This window comes from Myxocyprinus asiaticus, chromosome 5, assembly GCF_019703515.2.
Source record: "Myxocyprinus asiaticus isolate MX2 ecotype Aquarium Trade chromosome 5, UBuf_Myxa_2, whole genome shotgun sequence".
Classification (NCBI taxonomy): Eukaryota; Metazoa; Chordata; class Actinopteri; order Cypriniformes; family Catostomidae; genus Myxocyprinus; species Myxocyprinus asiaticus.
The window spans coordinates 21,568,965-21,592,845 of record NC_059348.1 but is presented as its reverse complement, the minus strand read 5'-3'; the positions used below and the strand labels follow the sequence as shown (position 1 = coordinate 21,592,845).

The 23,881-nt window shown below is 37.9% G+C and overlaps 1 protein-coding gene across 1 annotated transcript; it reads right to left on the bottom strand.

The window, feature by feature from the left end:
* On the bottom strand, positions 1–23,881 carry LOC127441688 (protein wntless homolog). Its single transcript, XM_051699350.1, has 12 exons — positions 23,592–23,881; positions 20,647–20,922; positions 14,299–14,423; positions 13,877–14,038; positions 13,464–13,600; positions 10,190–10,358; positions 9,900–9,997; positions 9,679–9,742; positions 7,517–7,660; positions 7,015–7,098; positions 5,607–5,760; positions 1–3,186 (listed from the first exon to the last, which is right to left on the bottom strand). The coding sequence occupies exons 1-12, from the start codon at positions 23,695–23,697 to the stop codon at positions 3,077–3,079; spliced, it is 1,629 nt and encodes a 542-aa protein (XP_051555310.1). The 5' UTR covers positions 23,698–23,881; the 3' UTR covers positions 1–3,076.

Sequence of the window (23,881 nt, the reverse complement as noted above, 5' to 3'; positions counted from 1 at the left end):
CACAGATCTAAAAGTTTTTTATTACTTTAAATTAGCATAAAAAGCATGAAAAAAACAAGACCCTAGATTTCCACATGTGATACAATTGTACAGATTTGAAAAACTAGAAAAGATACAGTGATACAGTACAGTTGCTAATGCTTTTGTACAGATGAAAATAAGCACTTTATAAAAAATATACCTCTACTTTGTAACAAAGAACATAGTGTTTGCCATTCAGACCATAAGGACCCTAATCTCAACTGTCATTTATGTCATCCCACACCTTGATCAGAGAATCCTTTAAACTCAAGTCATTTGATTTACAGGTTCCTTGGGGGTGTTTACATTTGGTAAGGAGAGTTTAAGGAAGTCAGTTGAGGAAGGATCAACCGACAGAAACATACATACCTAAACGCTGTTAACAAAAGACTTTGTTCTTCCAGTTTTGTAATTGCATTATAAAATACCCTCAAACAAGAAAGGGAAAAGCTACAAAATACACTAAACGGACACAGTTACTTATTGCTGTATCATTTTAAAAAAATGGACCTTGTTTCCCTTTCCTCACTGTTTTTAGAAGTATTTCGTATTGGTCCTTTGAAACACTAGTGTCTTTGCCAAACCACAGTGGAAGGTAAACTTCATAATTTCTCCCAGCACCCACAAGATGGTGTGCAACTCTAGCTTTCTACAGCTCTGCACAACCAGTTGCTCTTACAACCCCAATTCTGAAAAAGTTGGGACAATATGAAAAATGCTAATAAAAACAAAAAGGACTACAACTAAACATTATAAGATGTTTTACCATGTATTTTTCATTTTTTAAATTTTTTTATGTAATTTCAAATCAGATGATTACAACACGCTCCAGAAAAGTTGGGACATTTGATTGTTTACCACTGTGAAACATCACCATTTCTCCTAATAAAACTTATTAAGCATTTAGGCACTGAAGATAAGATTAAGTTTCAAAAGTGGAATTTTCCCCCATTCATCCATTATGTTGGTCTTTAGCTGCACAGTTGTACAGGGTCTTTGTTGCCATTTTGTGCGCTTTATAATGCACCACACATTCTCAATTGGAGATGGTCAGGACTGCAGGCAGGCCAATCTAGCACATGCACTCTCTCATTATTCAGCCAGTATGTGGTTTGAAGCTGTCCTGTTGAAAATTCCGGGACGTCACTGGAAAAGACGGTGCTGGATGGCAGTATATATTGCTCAAAAATTTGTACATATCTGTCTGCATTAATGGTGCCCTCACAGATGTGCGAGTTACCCATGCCATGGGCACTGACACACCCCTGGTCCATACAGACACTGGCTTTTGGACTTGACGTTGATAACAGCTTGGATGGTCCTTTTCTTTGGCCTGGAGAACACGATGGCTGTGTTTTTCAAAAACTATTTGAGATGTGGACTTCTCGGACCAAAAAACACAGTTCCACTGTTCTACTTTTCATCTAAGATGAGACTTAGACCAGAGAAGTCGGCAGCACTTCTGAACAGTGTTGATGTAGGGTTTCTGCTTTGCATAGTAAAGTCTTAACTTGCATCTGTGGATGCAGCGGTGAATGGTGTTGACTAACAAAGGTTACTAAAGTAATCCCAAGCCCATGCTCATGATATCCATTACAGATGAATGATGTTTTTAAGACAGTGATGTCTGAGGGATCAGAGATCACACTCATTCAGAAATGGTTTTCGTCTTGCCCTTTGTGCACCGAGATTTGTCAAGATTCCTTGAATCTTTTAACTATACTTTTAACTTCAGTCAACTTTAACTACTGTTGGCAAATTGACAAGTCTTGAACGATCCTTGCTCTTGAAGGACTAGGCTGTTTTTGGAGGCTCCTTATACAGTATACAGTACTATGACACAATTGCATCACCTGTTTAACATCTCCTGTTTCACACTGCCTTGTTATTTCAATTTGTCAAATTGTTATTAGTCTTAAATTGCCTGTCTCAACTTTTCTGGAGCGTGTTGCAATCATCTGATTTAAAATGACTGTACATTAAAAAAAAATAAAAAATCATATTATGTGTTGTTGTGGTGCTTTCAATGTAGCAAAGGGTGAATATAATTTACATTATATTCATTTATACATTTATAACTTTTTGATTTATTAGCATTTTTCATACAGTCCCAACTTTTTCGGAATTGGGGTTGTACATTGAACCTCAGTCGAACAGAAAATGTAACAAGTTTACATCACTAATCAAACTGTGAAAAGGGGGCTTAAAGGGATCGTTCACCCAAAAATAAATATTCTCATTTACTCACCCTCATGCCATCCCAGATGTGTATGAATTTCTTTTGCTGAACACAAAGATTTTTAGAAGAATATTTCAGCTCTGTAGCTCCATACAATGCAAGTAAATGGTGACCAAAAATTTGAAGCTCAACAAAGGCAGCATTTAATGTATCTATTAGACTCCAGTGGTTTAATTACTGGTTAAATTATCAAATGTATTTATAAGCGATATGAGAGACAGATCAATATTTAAGTCCATTTTTACTATAAATTCTCCAACCTGCCCAGTAGATGGCAATATGCACAAAGAATGTGAATCACCTAAAATAAAAGAGGAACTCTTAGGAGGGAAGAGTGCTTAGCAGGGCTGTTTGAAAGTGGAGATTTAAAGTAAAAAAAAAAAAAGACTTTTTTTCAATCAGTATTGAACTGTTTCTCACCCACACCTTTCATATCACTTCAGAAGACATGGATTAAACCAATTGAGCCTTTTTGATTAATTTAATCCTGCCTTTATATACTTTTTGAACTTCAAAGTTTTGGTCACCATTCACTTGCATTGAATGGACAAACAGAGCTGAGATGTTCTTCTAAAAATCTTTTGTGTATGTGTTCAGCAGAAGAAAGAAAGTCTTACACATCTGGGATGGTATAAGGGTGAGAAAATTATGAGAGAATTTTCATTTTTGGGTGAACTATTCCTTTAACATTTGTGAGGTAATGTTTGAAATGAAGGAGACCACACAGGGCACCAAAAAGTGTATCGTTTGAACTTTTGAGACTCGGAGGCATTTAGGAAGTCTTGCTTTTTGTTGGGTTCTTGATTGAGGGGATAGTTACTCTTGAGCTTCTTTGCCAGTCATTTTGTAGATCTCTGTAGGTCCGTCCACATGTGTGATGGTGGTGGTCAGCTGGATGTCCTCACCACTGTTTCCACCTTGATCACCTAGATTAAGTAGAGGAGAGAAATTGATATCAGGAATTCAACAGCACTCAAACACTAACAGGTAATTTGGGTAGGAACAGAATGAAACAGACTTGAAGTTTCCTAGATGGTTGTACAGAGTAAAAAACAGCATCTAGTTAAACAAAGAATCTAGTTTAACAAACAAGAAAATTGCCAAAATTGTATAAAACTGAGAACTACATCCAGATTCACCATGAATTTGCAATCATGTCAAGAATAGAAAACTAGGTTCAGATTTATATCAAGTTCATTTTAACATTTCCTCCAGTCGGCTACATAAAACCAATGCATCCAATATGTTAAGATCAAAGAGAAATTCATATTAAATTGGAGACATAAGTAAGACAAAAGGAAGAAAGCACCTGGTTACCATTTCTAATCCACTCCCAATATTTGCTATCATGTTCCACGGTAATTTTGATCTTTTTATCTATCATTAAACAAATGTCTTGATTTAGTAAAATGAGTTTTACCTATTGTGTGTCTACAACTACTGGTGAGTCAAACAATACTCTTCAATATTCAATCAGCTTCATTCAATATTCTGGTTCTTCATTCTATATGTTAGCGTAAACTAAAAATTGTGAAAGAGTATATATCTGTTTTAATGCACAGAACATTTATCTATTCTGAACCAAACATCTAATTAATAAAACAAAACAAATACAGTATGTTCAGCTCAATAAATCTCAATAATACAATTTAGGATACAGTACATGGGTATCACCATTGTCAGTTATTAAACAGTATAAAACTTATACGTTTATTATGTTGTCTGGAAAACGTCACTCTTCTGGAGCCAATCCAATCACACAGAGAGCTAAAGGTAACACTGTTAACCACTTGGAGCCAAGCGCCTTCATGCATCAAAACTCTTTGTCTTCCATAAAACAAAATGGTCTAAGTACAAGAAGAACAGGAGTAATGTTTGAAGATCCAGCTCTGGAATGACCAGTCTAATAACACGGAGTGCCATTTGGGGACAGGAAAAAAGTAAATACAGTTTCATGGATGACGTCAAGAGATAGATGGTTTTCATTATACAAGCCCTAGTAGGAAACCTGGTCCACATTAGAGACACCCACTACTGCCAAACAGGCCCATTTCCTTAAAGAAAACAACCCCCACAAGCCCCACACTTTCCTGGCATCAAGACCTCCTGTCTGAACTGAAGTCAGCTTGTCTTTAAAACAAACGGAACACCACGACACTAAAATATGTTGCCAATTGAATGTCTTTTGTATATTTGCAGTACTGCAGGTACCAATTTTTTTCATGCTACAGACATAAATCAGTATTCAGGAAATTGGTTTGTAAAAGACAAACTTTTAAAAAAACACATTCCAAGAGTGTTTCAGACAAAAATGTATGATTTAATTTGTGCAAAGATGCTTGTTTGGATACAGCACAATAAAAACTGAGTGGATTTGGATGTGCCTCAAAATGTAGTCTTAGTTTGTCTAAACATAATGCCAACATAGGCAGTGCTGTATTGGGGCAACATTTACAGAAATGCATCAAATGCAGATGCCTGTGCACATTTGGCATCGTGGATGTATTGCAAAGTCTGTGTTCGATAGACTCCACTTTTGCCACTTTCACCATTCATTTTACCATTAATTTAGTTCTAAATTAAAAGACAATTTTACCCTTTATCTAAATTGTTTCTTATGCTTTAACTGTCAGCAAAAGGTAAATGTAAATGAATTCATAACTTGTACAGAGTAATTACACATAAACCAAAACAAACAAAAAAACTATTATTTGGCATGGGCAATATTGGAATACAAATCATTTTGGAACATTATTGGCAAACGCATCTTCATTTTATCAAGTAAAATAGACTATGGACACCCACAAAAATAAAAAAGACATTTTTTTTAAATGATTGTCTCATATTTTGTCTATTTTGATAAATAATTTCTCGAGACAATCTTTTGTTGATGCAATACTTTAAAGAATTTTATTAGCATTTGGTCTCCCATAGCAAAATAATGAATAATAAAAGAATTTATCATTAGAATTATATTATTTATTATGGAATAAAGTAAATTAATCATGAGTAAGCCATCAGAAATATATTATGCACAAGGTGAGTACTCTGGAGTTAGCATGCAAGTAGAAAAAAATGGGTGTTTGATCAGCTTGAATGTTATATGTCTACAGATATAACCATTTGTGTTTCATTATTATTTTTCAGCTACAACAACCATGATGAGTGCTTATACTGTAATCCTCTCTGTTAAGGTAACAGTAACAACATGTATTAAATGAACAATTAGGCAAACTGAAAGAGTATCCAAGATGTCAGTATTTTAGTGGCAGTGCATGTGAAGGTGTCGATTAGAATATATTTGATAATTTTTTGACTTTACATACAGTCTCTCCAGGAGTCTTACCGCTTGACTGCTCATCCCCATAGCGTTTGTGAGACGGCGCATAGAGAAACATGAGGGCAAACACATACAGGTTCCACATGCCGTAAATGCCAGTGAAGAAAGCACTGTTCACTTGAACTGTGTACCCGCCCCAGTGCCAGTGGCCCTCATTCACCTATCAACATTAAAACACACATGCACAACAAATTAGCAAACACCATCATCTGAACGCATACATTTAATCAGTTTATTACCTCTCATGGCAAAAACAATTCTTTCAATTCCCATAAAAATTACACATGCTTGTCAAAGAGGAAAGAGAAAGCTAGTAATTAATACTATAATATACATCTACACTCACCGGCCACTTTATTAGGCACACCTGTACATCTACATATTCTTGTGATTATCTAATCAGCCAATAGTGTGGCAGCAGTGTAATGTATAAAATCAAGCAGATATGGGGCAAGAGCTTCAGTTAATGTTCACAGAAACCATCAGAATGGGGAAAAATATGATCTCAGTGATTTGGACCATGGCATGATTGTTGGTGCCAGGTGGGCTGGTTTGAGTATTTCTGTAACTGCTGATCTCCTGGGATTTTCACGCACAACAGTCTCTAGAATTTACCCGAATGGTGCCTAAAACAAACAAAATCCAGCGAGCGGCAGTTCTGTGGGCGAAAACGGCTTGTTAATGACAGGTCAGAGGCGAATGGCCAGACTGGTTCAAGCTGACAGGAAGGTGACAGTAACCAAAATAACCACACGTTACAACAGTGCTACGCAGAAATGGCTGCAGATGGTAGGCCCACTGCAGCCTCAGTTTTCTGTTCTTAGCTGACAGAAGTGGAACCCGATGTGGTCTTCTATTGTTGTAGCCCATCCGCCTCAAGGTTTGACATGTTGTGCATTCTGAGATGCTATTCTGCTCACTACAATTGTACAGAGCGGTTATCTGAGTTACCGTAGCCTTTCTGTCAGCTTGAACCGGTCTGGCCATTCTCTGTTGACCTCTCTCATCAACAAGGCATTTCTGTCCACAAGACTGCCACTCACTGGATGTTTTTTTTTTGTTCCATTCAGAGTAAACTCTAGAGACTGTTGTGTGTGAAAATCCCAGGAGATCAGCAGTTACAGAAATACTCAAACCAGCCCATCTGGCACCAACAATCATGCTACAGTCTAAATCACTGAGATCACATTTTTTCCCCATTCTGATGATGTGAACATTAATTGAAGCTCCTGACCCATATCTGCATGATTTTATACATTACACTGCTGCCACATGATTGGCTGATTAGATAATTGCATGAATAAGTAGATGTACAGGTGTACCTAATAAAGTGGCTGGTGAGTGTATACCTATAATGAAATATTATCAGTGTAACAAAAAAAAAGAAACAGATTTAGAGGAAAGCAATCTATACCTGACTTATGATGAAGAAAATGACAGTCATGGCAGCACATGCCAGCGTGATCAACATCAGGAATTTAAAGCGGAAGATCAGGCCCTAAATGAGAGAGAATAAACATACAAGAAAAAAAAAATCATAGTATGCTTTTAAGACATTCACGAGAAATTCAAGAAACAGAAATTAAAAACAGTACAATAAAATGCAAAGAAACATGTTAATATTGAGAAAGAAAACTGTAAAGACAATATTAAAAGACCCAAGATGTGAAAAGGCTAAAGCTAAATTAATTGAGATTTTTTAAGAACATTATTTTCATCAGCAGTCAGTTTACAATCATTAGCTCTTTTTTTAATTGCTGTTAGAGAAATTTGGTCTGATTTGACAACAAACCTAATTCTAATTCTTTTTTTCGAACCGTTTGAATCTTGAACCAAAAAGCAGAGTAGTAAATATACATATGAACATGATAACGGTCTCTAGGTTGTTCTTTCTGGGTACATTTTTTACACATTACCTCATAATGCAGTCGACGAGCCTTCGTCATAGCAGGCAAAGACGACCTTTTCCCGCTTACATTTCTGAACACTTGGAAGACCATGAAGCAAAGAAACAGGAAGTAGAGACATGCACAGATTCCTGCTACAATGATGAAGGCCATCTGCATCAACCTCCGTCAAGGTGACAACTTTTAACACAATGCAAACTACTACACTACAGCATGAAGCAATGCAGAAGAGCAGAAGTTATTTTTTCAGAAATCAACATACAGTATGCAAGCATGGTTGAAACATCTCCATGCATATGAGCATTTGGTCAAGCAGCCTTTACAAGTACTGACCTGTGCAAACACTTTAAAGCAAAGTATACAAGGCACACAAGGCAGTAAGAAAAGCAAATAATACAAATAAAAATGTTATATCCATCACTGTAACAGAGGACTGAAACTAGATAGGTAAAGTTTGTTGAAACAAACTTTGTTGGCTTGACAAAGCCCTGCCTGAAAGTTTTAAAAAGGTTAATAACAAAATGCAAGAGCAAGAAAGAGAGATAGAGTAACTTAAAGGTGCTGCAAGTGATTTTAACCATTCTGGAACTTCCAACACACTAGCCATTAAATTAACCACGCCCCCTATATGGATTTGTTTACATTTGAATTTTTTAACAGTTGGAGTTTAAATATGTTTGGCATATTTGAACATTCCATCAATGTAAGTCTATAGGGTTTTTCTGAGTTCTGAACGTCCCTTGTGCAAAAAATATAAGTCCGATCAGTTAGAAAAGTCTACCGGAACTGGAGTCAGAACAGTCTGAAAGTCTGTGCTAAGTATGGTGGATGTAGCCTGAAAGCACTAAGAACAGTTACAATTGATAATTTTGGTCTTGGTTGAGGGATTTTGGAAAAACCCTATGAGGTGCAACCCAAACCACACACTTCTGCACTATTCTACATAATTTTGTAGAGGAAGTATTGCGAGTAGTATGTTAATACTGAAAGGGCAACAAAAAAAAAAAAAGTATACTATAAGCAGAGAATATTTAGCAGATACAGGCCACTTCTATTAAAGTGAATGGGAGAAATTGGAATGTCCAACCATGGAGCTCTAGTGCCAAACGGATGAAGAAAAGAAGTCCCGCCTTACAGGTAAAAGAGCCAATCACCTTTTAGGTTTTAGAACAAACATCGCCTTGTTGATACATAATTTATGGAGTGGTGGTGGCATAGTGGATTAAAGCACTGAACTGGTAAGCAGAAGGTTGTTGGTTCGATCCCTGCAGCCACCACCATTGTGTCCTTGAGCAAGGCACTTAGCTCCAGGGGGATTGTCCCTGTAATAAGGGCACTGTAAGTTGCTTTGTATAAAAGCATCTGCCAAATGCATAAATGTAAATAATTTAGGGTTCAGCCATATGCTTGAGGCAACATTTAAATAAATGTCCAAATTAAATACTCTGGACACTCTTGTCCAAGTCACGTGCAAATGTGAGATAATGGGGTGTGACTTAACTTCTCCGGTTAGCTTGATAGAAAGGCTTTGCAATGGTAAAATAGGGCCAAGGACTTCCTGTGTCAAAACAGAGTGTGGAATCTTGTATACTTAGTGCACTCAGTGCTCGTGGCTTGCCATACATAGCGGAAGGGACAGAGTTACCTGCCTGCATTGCTAGTCTGACAAAACAATAGTAAAATATGGAGAATGTAGAAACTAGGGAAACTTCAGTGTAGACAGTGCCTTATAAATGTAAGTTAAATGCTTTGCCATCCCCCCACGCTGTCTGAATATGTACATTGTTTGAGACAGAAGTGTTGAACTGAGGTGCTAAAGCTAGCGGCAACCTATTGCATGCTTCTTAAACATCACTTCCATCCGCTGTTAAACAGCGAATGCTTCCGTGTATTAAAAGAAAATGCTGAGTGTTTTATTTGGGACAATAATACACTTTCAAAATTCATACACTGCATGGCTGAGTGCATAGTATATTTGGTAAACGCATAGTGTATAGTGTGTCATTTGGGACACAGCTCATGTCTGTATAATAACAGTATGCTGGCTTTGTCAAGCCAACATAATAAGTAAAGATTTGACCACCAACTGCCATTCTGAAGATCTCTCCTTTATTTAAGAAACACCAACAAAACTCATTCTACACCAGCAGCCCACATTTTCAAAAGGATACAGCCAGCTCTGTCCCGACATCTGATGCCCAGATACTGTAGAAAGGATTCTTGAGCTGCACTCCTCTATAGCGGAAAGAAAAAGTTATGTTCATTAAAAAGAACCCAGCAGCACAGCTACTAATTAAATGAAAAAGGACTGGAGAGCAGGACTGATGGCAAAGATGGGAAATAAGGACTTTTACTTCACACCAACACTGTAGGTAGCTTGACATTGGCTCACCTCTCACACATATCAAAGATGAAGAGGCAGAATGAGCCAAAAACAATGGGTCCAACCTGTTTCCAGTACACAGAGAAACGGTTTCTCTCCGTCTGGTCCTTCAGAAGAAAAAACAACAAAATAAAGCAAATTAAAATTGTTCTAAAGCCATTGCTTAAATAATTTACATTACAACATTTCAAACCAAAATAAATTACCAATATTCATCTATTTTCACATTGTGGTAAGAAAGTCAAAATAGAAACAATGTAGGCCCTCAGAACATTTTCAAAAATGAAAGTGACTTGTACCATGAGATGTTCACCACAGAAGATGATCCAGAAGGAAAGCAGCATGGCATAGAAGATGCCCTGACGGATATCACCAAACAAAAGCATCCAAGTCCAGTCAAACCCTACTGAGAACCATTCCACTGGAATATTGATGAAGGTCATAGAGATTCCTAGAGCAAAGATAATCCTGAAAGAGCACAAAACCAGAGACATGATTTTCTCATCCTCAATATTATAATTCTTATTTCATAATTGCAAAATTCTAAGGCTTTTAGATCACTTTAACAATATACATCTGTGAAGAGATATAACCAAAACATTTAAAAAATGGTCAGTCAGATTTGGTTCTATGCTGTTCTTTGTTCACTTGAGTTCAAAAGCATGCTAGCACAAGCTAAAAGGCTAATTGGAGAGATTGAGCGGGGCGTGGAATCAGACTTCAAAGCATGAATCGCATTCCAGCTGACTGAGCGCCTCTGCATGTTCAACAACAGGCTAGATTGAGACCAAATTGTGTTGGAATGCAGGGAATGCCCCGTGAGTTCAACTGCAGCGGGGGTACGAAGGTGTGTGTGCATGCTCTACTGACATGAAACATTTTTCTGGCATCATTCCAACAATAAGAAAGCCAATGGGAAGCCCCTGTTACATGTTCTTGGGCTTCTTTCTGAGATATAAAAAAGTTTCCAATTTTCATCTTGATGCTCCAGTGGAAAAGTATGCAAGTCAGCTCAGCAAAGCATTTACATCATGAAAAAAATAATCATCCTGCCTGCAAATCACACAGCGTATGACTAGTTGAGAGCTTCCTGTCTTCTGGGACCGCTAGTTCCAAGCTGAAATGTGGGATGGATGGTGGAAGTGTTGTTTCATTTGTAAAGAAGTGAAGAATATAATAAAAATACAAAAAAAAAAAAAAAAAAAAAATTAAAAAGCAAAATGAAATGATTATAAAAAGATGTTTTTGGAAAATATAGATTTTTATGAATAGATTATTTGAGTCAAGGGCCTAAAAATGTGTCACATCAAACATTGTTTACAAGGCACTGCAGTTTGTGTAGTGTTGTAAAAGTAGTTGGCATTTTGTATTTTGTATTTTTTTAATTATTATTTAAAACTTTGCTGCTAACACGCCCTGCACGTTTGTAAATATTTAAAATAAATTATGACCAAGTTCTGTGAGACAAAGTATGAAGTATATATATTTCTGATTTTTTTTTTCAATGTATCATGTGCCATAATTGTATTGCGATTAATCACAGAAAACTGTGCAATTCATTAAAAAAAATGTAATCGATTCACAACCCTAATATATACAGTTGTGCTCAAAAGTTTTAATATCCTGGCAGAAATTGTGAAATTTTGGTATTGATTTTGAAAATATGACTGATCATGCAAAAAAAAAAAAGTCTTTTATTTAAGGATAGTGATCATATGAAGCCATTTATTATCACATAGTTGTTTGGCTCCTTTTTAAATCATAATGATAACAGAAATCACCCAAATGGCCCTGATCAAAAGTTTACATTCCCTTGAATGTTTGGCCTTGTTACAGACACACAAGGTGACACACACAGGTTTAAATGGCAATTAAAGGTTAATTTCCCACACGTGTGGGTTTTAAAATTGTAATTAGTGTCTGTGTATAAATAGTCAATGAGATTGTTAGCTCTCACGTGGATGCACTGAGCAGGCTAGATACTGAGCCATGAGGAGCAGAAAAGAATAAACCTGCGTAACAAGGTAATGGAACTTTATAAAGATGGAAAAGGATATAAAAAGATATCCAAAGCCTTGAAAATGCCAGTCAGTACTGTTCAATCACTTAAGAAGTGGAAAATTCAGGGATCTCTTGATACCAAGCCAAGGTCAGGTAAACAAAGAAAGATTTCAGCCACAACTGCCAGAAGAATTGTTCGGGATACAAAGAAAAACTCACAGGTAACCTCAGGAGAAATACAGGCTACTCTGGAAAAAGACAGTGTGGTTGTTTCAAGGAGCACAATATGATGATACTTGAACAAAAATGAGCTGCATGGTCGAGTTGCCAGAAAGAAGCCCAACAACACCTTGACACACCTCACAGCTTCTGGCACACTGTAATTTGGAGTGACGAGACCAAAATAGAGCTTTATGGTCACAACCATAAGCGCTATGTATGGAGAGGGGTCAACAAGGCCTATAGTGAAAAGAATACCATCCCCACTGTGAAGCATGGTGGTGGCTCACTGATGTTTTGGGGGTGTGTGAGCTCTAAAGGCATGGGGAATCTTGTGAAAATTGATGGCAAAATGAATGCAGCATGTTATCAGAAAATATTGGCAGACAATTTGCATTCTTCCGCACGAAAGCTGCACATGGGACGCTCTTGGACTTTCCAGCACGACAATGACCCTAAGCACAAGTTGACCCTCCAGTGGTTACAGCAGAAAAAGGTGAAGGTTCTGGAGTGGCCATGACCAGTCAGTCTCCTGACCTTTATATCATCGAGCAACTCTGGGGAGATCTCAAACGTGCGGTTCATGTAAGACGACCAAAGACTTTGCATGACCTGGAGGCATTTTGCCAAGATGAATGGGCAGCTATACCACCTGCAAGAATTTGGGGCCTCATAGACAACTATTACAAAAGTCTGCACGCTGTCATTGATGCTAAAGTGGGCAATACACAGTATTAAGAACTAAGGGTATGCAGACTTTTGAACAGGGGTCAAAAATGTGTTGCCATGTTTTGTTTTATGATTGTGCCATTCTGTTATAACCTACAGTTGAATATGAATCCCATAAGAAATAAAAGAAATGTGTTTTGCCTGCTCACTCATTTTTTCTTTAAAAATGGTTCATATATTTCCAATTCTCCAGGGGTATGCAAACTTTTGAGCACAACTGTATACTGTGTGTGCACACATATATATATATATATATATATATATATATAGTTTTAAGAATATGTAGATATTTTTACTAAAAAACATGACAAAAATGCTAATTAAGGCATTAGTTTTTTTGCAGTGTAACAACTCCTTAGCAACCACCCACAACATTCTTCCTACGTGGCAGCAAATTTTACACATGCAAGCACCGCCCACATTTTCTTCAGAGATGTAAAAATCTAGTTTAATGTTATTGTTTGCATGACACATCGTTATCCGTCATGCTAGAAACTTCGTTCCTATGTGGCTAACGTTTCCTCATTCCATTGACCAATAAACCAATAAAACCAGGCAAACATTCCAGTCATGCATTGTCTACTCATGTTTAATTTAACCAACAAATAAGGAAGTGGCACTTACTTTTCCAGCAGGACTGGTGGTCTGGTCATTTGGGTGATTCTCTTCCAGTACCAGATCATGATGATGAGGATGCTGGGAGTGAGGAATGTCTTCATGGCAAACCAAACCTTTGTGAAGCCACCATTTTGATGAATGCTCTGGAAAGTCACAAATGGAGAGGAACATTACAATGACAAACGTTTTAATAACACCTAATGGATAGCTATGATTATTTGCGGAACGTTAAATAAGAGGAGTAACCTAAACAACAGCGAAGACTAAGAAGTGATGCAGTCAAGATGCCTTCAGCCCAGTGACATTTGTATAACAATTGCCCTGTCTAGAAATGTGTGCCAATTGCCAAGACTGGGTCAGAGAAACCAATTACGAGAGGCTTTTATCAAAACCACATTCCTTACAGTTTGAAGACTCACCACAAGTCTGATGTCTTTGATTTCACCAATCCCGATGTTGACTTTTTTGCGTTCGTTGACAGGTAGTCTGATGTTGAGAAGATAGTACTTATGGGCCACACTGCCAACCTCCATAAACGGCAACAGGTCACAATCATAGTAGCGCCCCTCATTTTCAAATGTCTGGGAACCAAATAGTTTAAGTTATTAAGTAAATTAAATAAGTAAGCATTTAGTAAATGCCGTGTCATTTATTTTTCACCGTTTCAGCCAAAGATTGGGTTGACATTTTCTAAAAGGTTAAATTTAAAGAATTAGTCATTAAAAACACATATTTATTAACCACTAATCTTAGTATTGTCATGTGACACAGAGAATAATTCTTTAAGTAATGGGTGAGTATGGAGCTGGCATAGGTCTGAAATGTGTGACTCTGTGTTTACCTTTGTTGTGGTGAAATTGCAGCTCAGTTTGCGATGTTCTATGGAATGGGCCATCTCAATCCACTCACTCAAAGTGTCATTTCTGTAGGCCAGGCCAACGTCCATGGTGACCAAAGCTCCATCCTCTACACATAGACACACATACATATGCTGTACAATAACCAGTACCAGGTGCTGATTTATAGTGTAATCATATCCAAATAATCAATATAAACAGATCCTATTTAGAACACTGAAATAAAAGAAACCCTGATTCTATCTTAAGACCTTCCCATTGGGTAATAGAAATTAATACCAACTGACTGAAGAACAGCAGTGGACTTGAGAATGCCAAACACAAACATGTGCAATGACTGATTCATGACAGCCCATACCATTCTCATGAATAACCCTTGTCATCGCAGTGTGGCTAAAAGTAGCACTAGGTAAACTCTAAATCATTCAATCTATGGACACCCTTTTTAAATCAAGCATAACCTCACTCAAAGTAGCCAAAGGCATTCACACTATCAGGTTACATGATCAAAATGCATACTCGCACAAAAAACTTTCCAAGAAGTATTTTCAAAATGTCTAAGACCCCATGAAATGACAAGTGCAGCTTTATTTCCTGTGTTGACGTATTTCCTATTGATACATGACGTTTTGGCAGGACATATTGTCCTGCCTTTTTTTAATAATACTAAAAAATAAAATCAATAAAAGGAGAGCAACAATCTGGTTTATGGAAGTAAAAATCCCATTAGTTTTCTCCATGGACGAAATTATTTTTACAATAACTTATAATTACCATGACCTACCATGAGCTCTGAGGTTGTTAATCAATGGTATATGCTTCTATTGAAGCCATCAATCCACACTGATTCAACTTAAAGTGTGTTTAGTAGTGCCATTCCTGGTAAAGAACTACACTACTCATGATCCTGAAGTGAAAGATTTAAGAATCGTGGCAAACAAATCACGCCAAAGAGCTCTGTAGCAAGCGCCCACTGCCATGATGCATTGAGGACGACGTTATCAAGTTGGTTTCCCTACACGCAAAATCTACTTACAAATTCAAAACTACTACTGAATATTTTGAAATTAATTATCGTGACTGGCCAAGTCACAGCCATGAACCATGAAATGCTACTTGCCAGTCAGTTGCAGGTAGTATCATGCGGAGGGTCTAGATGGCATTTATTTGGACAAAAACCTATGTAGTGCAAGATGAGTCATCAATATTTTTGATCCTATTTCTCTGCAAGAGAAAATCTGTAAATCTTAAATGCATATATCTATAATATTATAATATACTAAACATATAGATGACCTCAAAGCCAGCAACTAAAAGCCACAAAACTCCAATTTTGATTATATTGGCTTTAAACGGCCATGTTTCAATTCGTTTTAGCTTTGGGAGAGCAGGAGGTAGCTGGGAAAGGGGCCCGTGGTTTAGATCGTTTTGCACCGCCTTGTGTGTTCCACTTCACCTCTCTAAAGAGATCTTTGTTGTGTTATGAAACAAGCTGGAGAGCACTAAAGAGAATTCCTGGACATGGAGGGCTGAACTTTATGGGGGGAGGGGCCACAGGATAAGAGGGAGAAAGAGCGGCAGACATTATTAGTGCTGTCCTCTCTCCTCCAGTGTGTCTGCCGTGGCCCCCACCTTCAACTGGCTGTGCCAAAGAGCTCTGAATGTCAGCTTAGCACACACAAACATTCCGCCCGGGCGCAGCGCACATCACCCTGGAGACTAAGCCATTTCAACAGCTGTGTTATTGCTGGAGACAGGCCAAACTGTGCTGCTCAGGCCAGAGAGACATTGAAAGAGAGAACCAACGGCACTCCATTGAATTTAGAGCAGAGGCACTGGTGAGCCTGGTAATAGTCATATGATCCATCAGAATAGCCTGAACTTTCACCATGTTACAGACTTATCCAGGTATTCTGTATGAACATGCTCCTTTTGTCTAAAACGCTGTGGCGGAAATCTCCGTTCACATGTCTTAATTTGGTTATTCCAGTTGAGTCCCATCTTCTGCAGATCATTTGCTGTAAAGGGGTTCAATACAAATAAGCTGAATCGACAGCATTTGTGGCTTAATGTTGATTACCTCAAATTTATTTTGACTCCTCCCCCCCTTCTTTAAAAAAGCAAAAATCTGGGTTACAGTGAGGCACTTACAATGGAAGTGAATGTGGCAAATTTTTGGAGGGATTAAAGGCAGAAAAGTGAAGCTTATATTTTAATAAAAGCGCTACATTAATTACATTAACTCTAAAACGTATGTATTTTTTGAGCTGTAAAGTTGTTTAAATTGTAATTTTTAGTCAATTTACATTATCGTGGCGAAAATTGGCTATAACTTTACACAGAAAAGGGTAGTAAGTGATTTTATCATACTAAAATTACGTTGACACGCATAGGGATTACATCGTGGCTAAATTTTTTTAAAAGTGAGTATTTTATTGTACAAAAATTGGCCCCCATTCAGTTCCATTGTAAATACCTCACCGTAACCCAGATTTTTGCTCTTTCTTTTTAAAGGAGGGACAAGTCCTGATTAATTTTTGTGGTCATCAATGTTATGCCACAAATGCTGTCCATTGAGCTTAACTTGTATTGAACCCGAAATTTTCCTTTAAACTGAAAATTCCGTCATCATCTTCTCACTCATGTCACTCAAAACTAGGTCTATCAACAGGACTGATAAACTAAATTCCAATTTTTCACATAAATATTACCAAAAAAATTAAAAGTCGAATTAAATTCCAATTTTAAAGACACCAGATTTTTCACCAGATGTTCTGTTAAGTCCACAACAAATACAGCACCATCACACAGTTTTCCATTTGTTTTTCTGTGTAAACATGCACTAGACAGAAGTCTTTGACCATTGCGCCGTGTGTTATTCAGAATCTTGTGCAGAAGCAGTGATTTTTAGATACTGTGTCAAGTTAAAAGAAGCTTGAACCTTTAAAAATGCGTCTCGAGACCCCTGCATTCTGTTCAACTGTATTTGCTGTGCTGCATTTAGCCTTTTATTAAGCACAAGAATGTGACTGATCCGAACACCCTGTCTACACCGAATGCGAGCAGCGTGTCGTGCCCATCGCAACGACAATAAACAGGTGTCACGTTCCATTTTGCACTGCGCGCGGTGGCGCTATTTCATAAATTAAACCAATTTAACGTTCTTGTCGATGCATGCAGTGTAGACAGCCTCAAGCGGTTGCATTTTTTCCTTAAATTCCACAAATATTCAAATTTCATATTTTAATTTGACAGCCTTACTCGAAACCTGGATTTTCATTCATAAATATTTACAGTAATCCTATATACACCGATCAGCCACAACATTAAAACCACCTGCCTAATATTGTGTAGCTTCCACTCCTGCCACCTCAAAAACAATTCAAATAAATAAAATAATTAATTTGAAAAAAAATACGTAGTAGCATCAGAAATGTTTTTTTTTTTACTTTAAGACTGACGAAGATCATTTTATTCAAAACAAGATTCTGGATTTCTATCATCTGCATTAGAATCAAGTCACAATGCAAAACTACAATAAGGCAGACAAATTTTATTTATATTATATGATATCCTTGGTATCGCATCAAAACATCTGCTGTCATAAACATCTTGTCAGTTATAATTAAAAGCACAAGTCAATTTAAATATCTTTTTAAGCAAAGTCAAAAACAATGACAACTCCAAAAAAGACAAGAAAAGCTATATAAGCTCTATAAAAGCTTTATAACAAACTATGTTTATGAAATGTATTTACTCTCAATCCTCATGTATTTATCTATGTAACAGCTATAATTTAGTAGTAGTAGTAGTAAAAGTGCCTCCAAGTAGGGTATCCGTTTTTTAAATGACTTGCTTTCCAAATGCTACAGAAATTGACTATGGGTAAGAACTGAGCTCGTGATGGGTAAATATTGAGTGCCAGATGAATCTCAGCCATGACCTTATTATAAGAGTCTGTTGACACTCTGTGAGGTTTTACTCAGAGAGCAAGATGCACAGAGAGAGAAACAACTGGCAGAAGATCACAGACTTCTGGTAATTATCTACCATCTGGCTGAGGACTATCCATTTCCAATGATCCACATTCAGTTACAAAACTTTCAGTACTTGAAAACTGTTGAATACACCATTAATAATGCAAATGTCTCTGGTAAATCAGTTTATAATGCATTTAATGTGACAAGGCTCAATCAAACACATGTTGTTTTAACTGGAAAGCGTGTTCCTCTTGCTTTTTGTTTCTGCACAAGCACGTGCTTTAGGGTGGGGAAGATTACAGCAGGACCCTGGTACCTTTCACACAAGCAGTTAATGTGTTAAGGAATCAAAAAGACTCCTCCTACGTTTCTCAAGACATGAATAGCCAGCTTAGGCGCTCCTGCTGCTAGGAGGAGCCAACGTTCCGATCACTTTCCCAGACTGCTCTATAGCGCAACAGTGGCTCTTCATTAGTGGCCAGTGTTATCCGCCTAATCCTTACTTTGAAAGAGAAGACTTGGACTAGTGCCAGAGCCCCACCCTCCCACAGCCAGATGATTTCAAATGGCAACAGTGATATGCAGGTCCACATGGCTGGAATTCTTCAGGTTTATATGAAGAAAGTAATTTAGCTGGACAAAGCAAAAGAAAATAAAGGGTAAACCTGATTTAAGAGTAGAATGCTACTGGAAAGTAACACAGTCCACTAAGCTTAAAACGCACAAGAGCTGTAGAGCATTACTAGTGCCCACCCACTTTTTCAGCCATCTTTGTTCCAGCAGTATTTTGCGCAAAAAACGTATAGGCATTTTATAAAGTTCTTCATAAATGAGTTTTAAGCCATGAACCAAACTAACCAGCTCCAAGAGTTTTTTTTATCAGTATTTTAAAACAGTATTTGAAAATTTGAAAAAAATACATTATTTATATATATAAATCTCGATTTAAAGCTGTTATTATAAGTATAAAAACAATATATTTTAAGTTTGTTGTAAAATATTCAAATAAACAATTAGTTGAGATTCTAGGGAGACTGACTAGTTTGGGTCATTCACAAGTGCATCATGGCAACATGACCATACGGGAAGTTTCCGAGCGTTCCGGTATCCTAGCATCAGCCACATTATGCTGACTCACCGACAAGCACCATCTTCTATTAGACATTATTGCGTCGGCTCCAGTGTGCTTACCTCCCCTTGTGGCGCGACTAGTATAGGACACCCAGGTTCAGAACCCGTGTTGAAACCAGGAAGTAGAAGCCTTCACATAATCACTAATGAGCATAATTCTGAGGTTGAATTTTCCACTCTAACATTATATTTTACTCCTCTGAAGGTTAGGTTTGGGGTGTGCCGTTAAAAAAATATGCATTTCTCATGACTGTAATACATCCTGTACAGCTGATAACAACTTGCTTCACAACTCGCTTTTGGCGCCCCTCCGTGGAACTTACACCCGGAAAATGGAGCTCACACGTGCCCATACGCCCAACAACACTTCCCACTTTGGCCACTGGAGGCAGTGTTTCGAATTACAGTAAGCATAGACCAATTTTAGCTAAAGAAAAGTCAACCTACTGTTTCCAATTCACTGCAAGATCAGTCTGATCATAGAGTGGGCGGTCACTGCTGAGCTCTTTAACAGCGCTTTGTTTGCTGCAGTTTTGTTTGGTGGATCTTTCTCTTTAGGATCGTGGGCAGTGTAGTTATTCAGCACAAATTCTGCAATTCAGTGCAGAGTGGTGGATTCAACAGAAGCATATACTTTAGGATTGATTAACAACATCTGAGCTCACAGAAGGTCTGTCTTTAAAGGTTTATTAGTTATTGTTAAAAATCAATTCCCCAAATGGAAAAAATGAATGCATTTTCAACTTCCGGAACCAGACTGTTCCACTTTATTACACCTTCCATCTTTAAATGCTGATTGAAACAAACTGAAATGGCAATGAAACCAGATGGCAGTATTGCATTCCTTGTTATTATCCTCCAATTGTCTGCGTCAAAGCCTTGAGCAGCTCCCCCCTACCTGCATGGTGACTAAGTCCTTAATGAGATCCCTCAGGCTCCAGCCACAACAGAGTGAAAACAGAGCATCCATCATTGTTAGTCCTCTCACAGCATGTGAGAAATCCAATCTACTTTTGAGTGAAAAGAATAGGAAATTCCTCTGAGTGGTCATGCGTTCCCTCCTACACTCTCAGGACAACAGCAACTCTATCTCCTGTGCTTATAGCCATATAGTGATCCCATATTTGTTTTTGTTTTTTATTACCATAACTACTAAATGGACTGAAGAAACAGATGGAGGTTTGGGTAGGACTAAAACAATAACTCAATTCCATTACTCACCAATTTGGTTTTGCATTTTGAAGGCAATGTCAAGCTGGAGGATAACCAGCATGAACTGGAACCAGGGACTCATCTCTCGGTTAGGTAAAGGAATGTGGACTGCAAATACAATGTTATTGGCCTCAATTCTTTTGGCCATGGCCTCATCAAAGTCCCGGATCTTGATGCACTGGTTGGGGCCCCAAGGCATGAACCACTTGGAGCCCTGATGGTGGGTCTTCATGGTGTCCACACACTTAGTGGCCAGGTAGTGGACTGCTGTGGTGGGGCTTGGAGCTGCAGAGACAGATTTGATATTCAGTCTAAGAACAATCTGAGAATAATCAGTCTAAGAACTAATAACTTGAGGTATTAGTTTACATATTTAACATGTTACTGGACAAGCAGGAGATAAAAAGCAAAATACATCACTGCATTTTCATGGAAATAGGAGGAAACCCTATTCTGTGTCCAAGAAAAACTTTACACAGAGCCAAAATGAAAGTTTAAAAACTTTATGAAATGCCAAGCAGGAAATTTGTTCAAACACATTGGGCTTCGGTTATGAAACAAAGAGAACAATTTTCAGTGTAAATTATTTGTAAAACCATTCTTACATAAATTGTCACATTCAGTTCAATTAAATTCAAGAAAGGTTTTACCAGAAATTTACAAAAAAATTAGTTCGCTCACATTTCATGAATATCGGTTTGTGTACATAGTGAATAACAAAGGCCTTCAAAATGAATAAGACTCGTAAATTGACTCTCTGTTACACCCTTACTATGAGGAGGTCATTAGCATGAGAAAGTAAGGACATCCTTCATTTGCTATTCAGGAGGCTGGAATTGGTAGTTTGTTAAGTAGGAGTTAATAGAACCCTTCTTTTGTCAGTGAGGACATCTAAAGTTTGTAAATGACCAGGAAGTGAGAGATAATGATCATGCCTGGAGACTGCAATGCCAAAATGTAGTCAAAAAGGCGTTCTATTATGGTCTGTTCTCACACAAAACTGATTGGATAGCATCAGAAGACTTGGATTAAACCACTGGAGTTGTATGGGTTGCTTTTAGAAGAAGAAGAAGAAGAATCAGCTTTATTGCCAAGTATGCTTACACATACAAGGAATTTGTCTTGGTGACAGGAGCTTCCAGTGCACAACAATACAAAAACAATACAAAAACAGCAGCAAGACATAGATAATAATAAAAAAATAGTTATACACACACACGTGTATGTTATATGTTTTTCAAAGCTTCAAATCTCTGATCACCATTCACTTGCATTCTGGACCTACAGAGCTGAAATATTCTTCTAAAAATCTTAATTTGTGTTCTGCAGGAGAAAGCCGTTCACATCTTGGATGGCATAACGGTGAGTAAATCATGAGAGAATTTTCATTTTTGGGTGAACTATTCCTTTAATTGCTTGTCCGTTTTGTGAGGTACAACCCTCTTCCCATGAATCCCACAAAAATACGAAGTAAACCAAATTAGCAATACCAAACCTCTCAGAGTTCAATTATTCTTTGACCCACAATCCAGGGGAACAAACACTCTTCAAATCTCCACCAAAAAATAATCAACCCCAGCCCTTTCGGCCCAGTGACCTCACGCCGGGTTTAAGATGTCCAAAAACAGGGGGAGCAGCGAGCCTTTCTACTCAATTACCCAGGCTGCCACCAACCACCGAACAAACACAAAGGAATCCCGCCTCATTAAATCAATCTCAGGCAAGAATGGCCGAAACAAGCTACTTTATTACCAGTCATCCCATATTCTGGAGGAGATCAAGAAATGATTCCCTTCCTGCAAAATCATGAGAACCCAACAAGCATCAAGCTGCTTTGCTTACACATATACAGTATATACTACATAACATACACTGATAGAATAGTCTTCTTTCAAAATGAACAAGCTGAATACTCAACCCATCAGAGAGTGGTAAATATCAGATGGCTATTGTCAAAGAGGGCAAAAAACAACACTAATCGGGGTATGTATTTCAGAATGGGGGGATATGGAGGAAGGGAGGGAAGGAGAGAAGTATGAGCTGGAGGAGCCTGTGGGCACAAGAGAAAAATTGAGAGGGAAGGCTGGTTCACAGGAGAGGGGGTGGGCATGTTGTCTGTTCAGATGTAAGATCAAAGAAGAAAAGTTCTAGAGATGCACCTCATTTAACCCTTTGTTGGCTGATGTGAAGAGCCTGTTTTCACAGTAGAATATTGGACTGGAACAAGATTATCAAGCTAACTGACTAGTGCTTTTACTGAAATGAGCAAACAAAGTTTATAATAAACTACATAAGTTGCACAGCCATTTAAAAGTTTCTTAAAAGTAGGTTAGTAAATAAATAAGTGCATAAATACATGGTAGGTTGTTTCACAATATTAGAATGGACAAAGATTTGCTTGTGTTGTGCACGCGATTCACAAACAATCACAGCGCTAGTATGTGACTGCTGCTGTTTAAACGATAGCCTACCGGCCGACAAATAAACTCTTTCGTGGTCAAATTCAGGTTCAAGTGGGTTTTAAAAAGCTTTGACTCTTTCTCTGTCTCATAACGACATGGCAAGATCAGGGACTCGGGACAAACCAAAGGCACGAGCAAAGAAAAATCTCGGTTGCGCCCATTTGATCGGCTCTAAAACTTACAAATACAGGCGAAAGCAGCAGCACAAAACTGCAGTCGACGCAGTGAAAGTAAGCGCCCATCTTCGACACTGCTGTAACAAAGCAATTCCGCAACTTTTCACTCCATTCCAGAACGATCTCTGCTTATGTGTTAAGTAAAACTCTCTCTCTCTCTCTCTCTCTCTCTCTCTCTCTCTCTCTCTCTTTTTTTATTTATTTTATTTTATTTTGCTGAAAGCTTAGTATCACACACCAGAACCAATGGCAACATATTCCGCGACCAAAGCATTAAGTGCAAAACAAATCTAGGCGAATTTGTAAAACTACTCACCAATCAGTCCACCAACCATAAAGGAAAACGCCTGGAATAAAAGCAGAATTACTCCCACGATCACCAACTTTTTGGTGCTCATGTTCTCAATAATTGCTCCAGCCATTGTGAAAGTGTCTCTTCTGGCACTGCGATATGACTAAAATGGAAAATAACGAAAGTCACGGCATCCAGGTGGACAATGCGCTGTCCGAGATTGAGAGCGCGACACAGGCTGTGTCTCAACCCCTACAGAACTGTCTGTGTGGCGCTCTTCATAGGGAACCACAGGGATCTCATGACCCACCCTG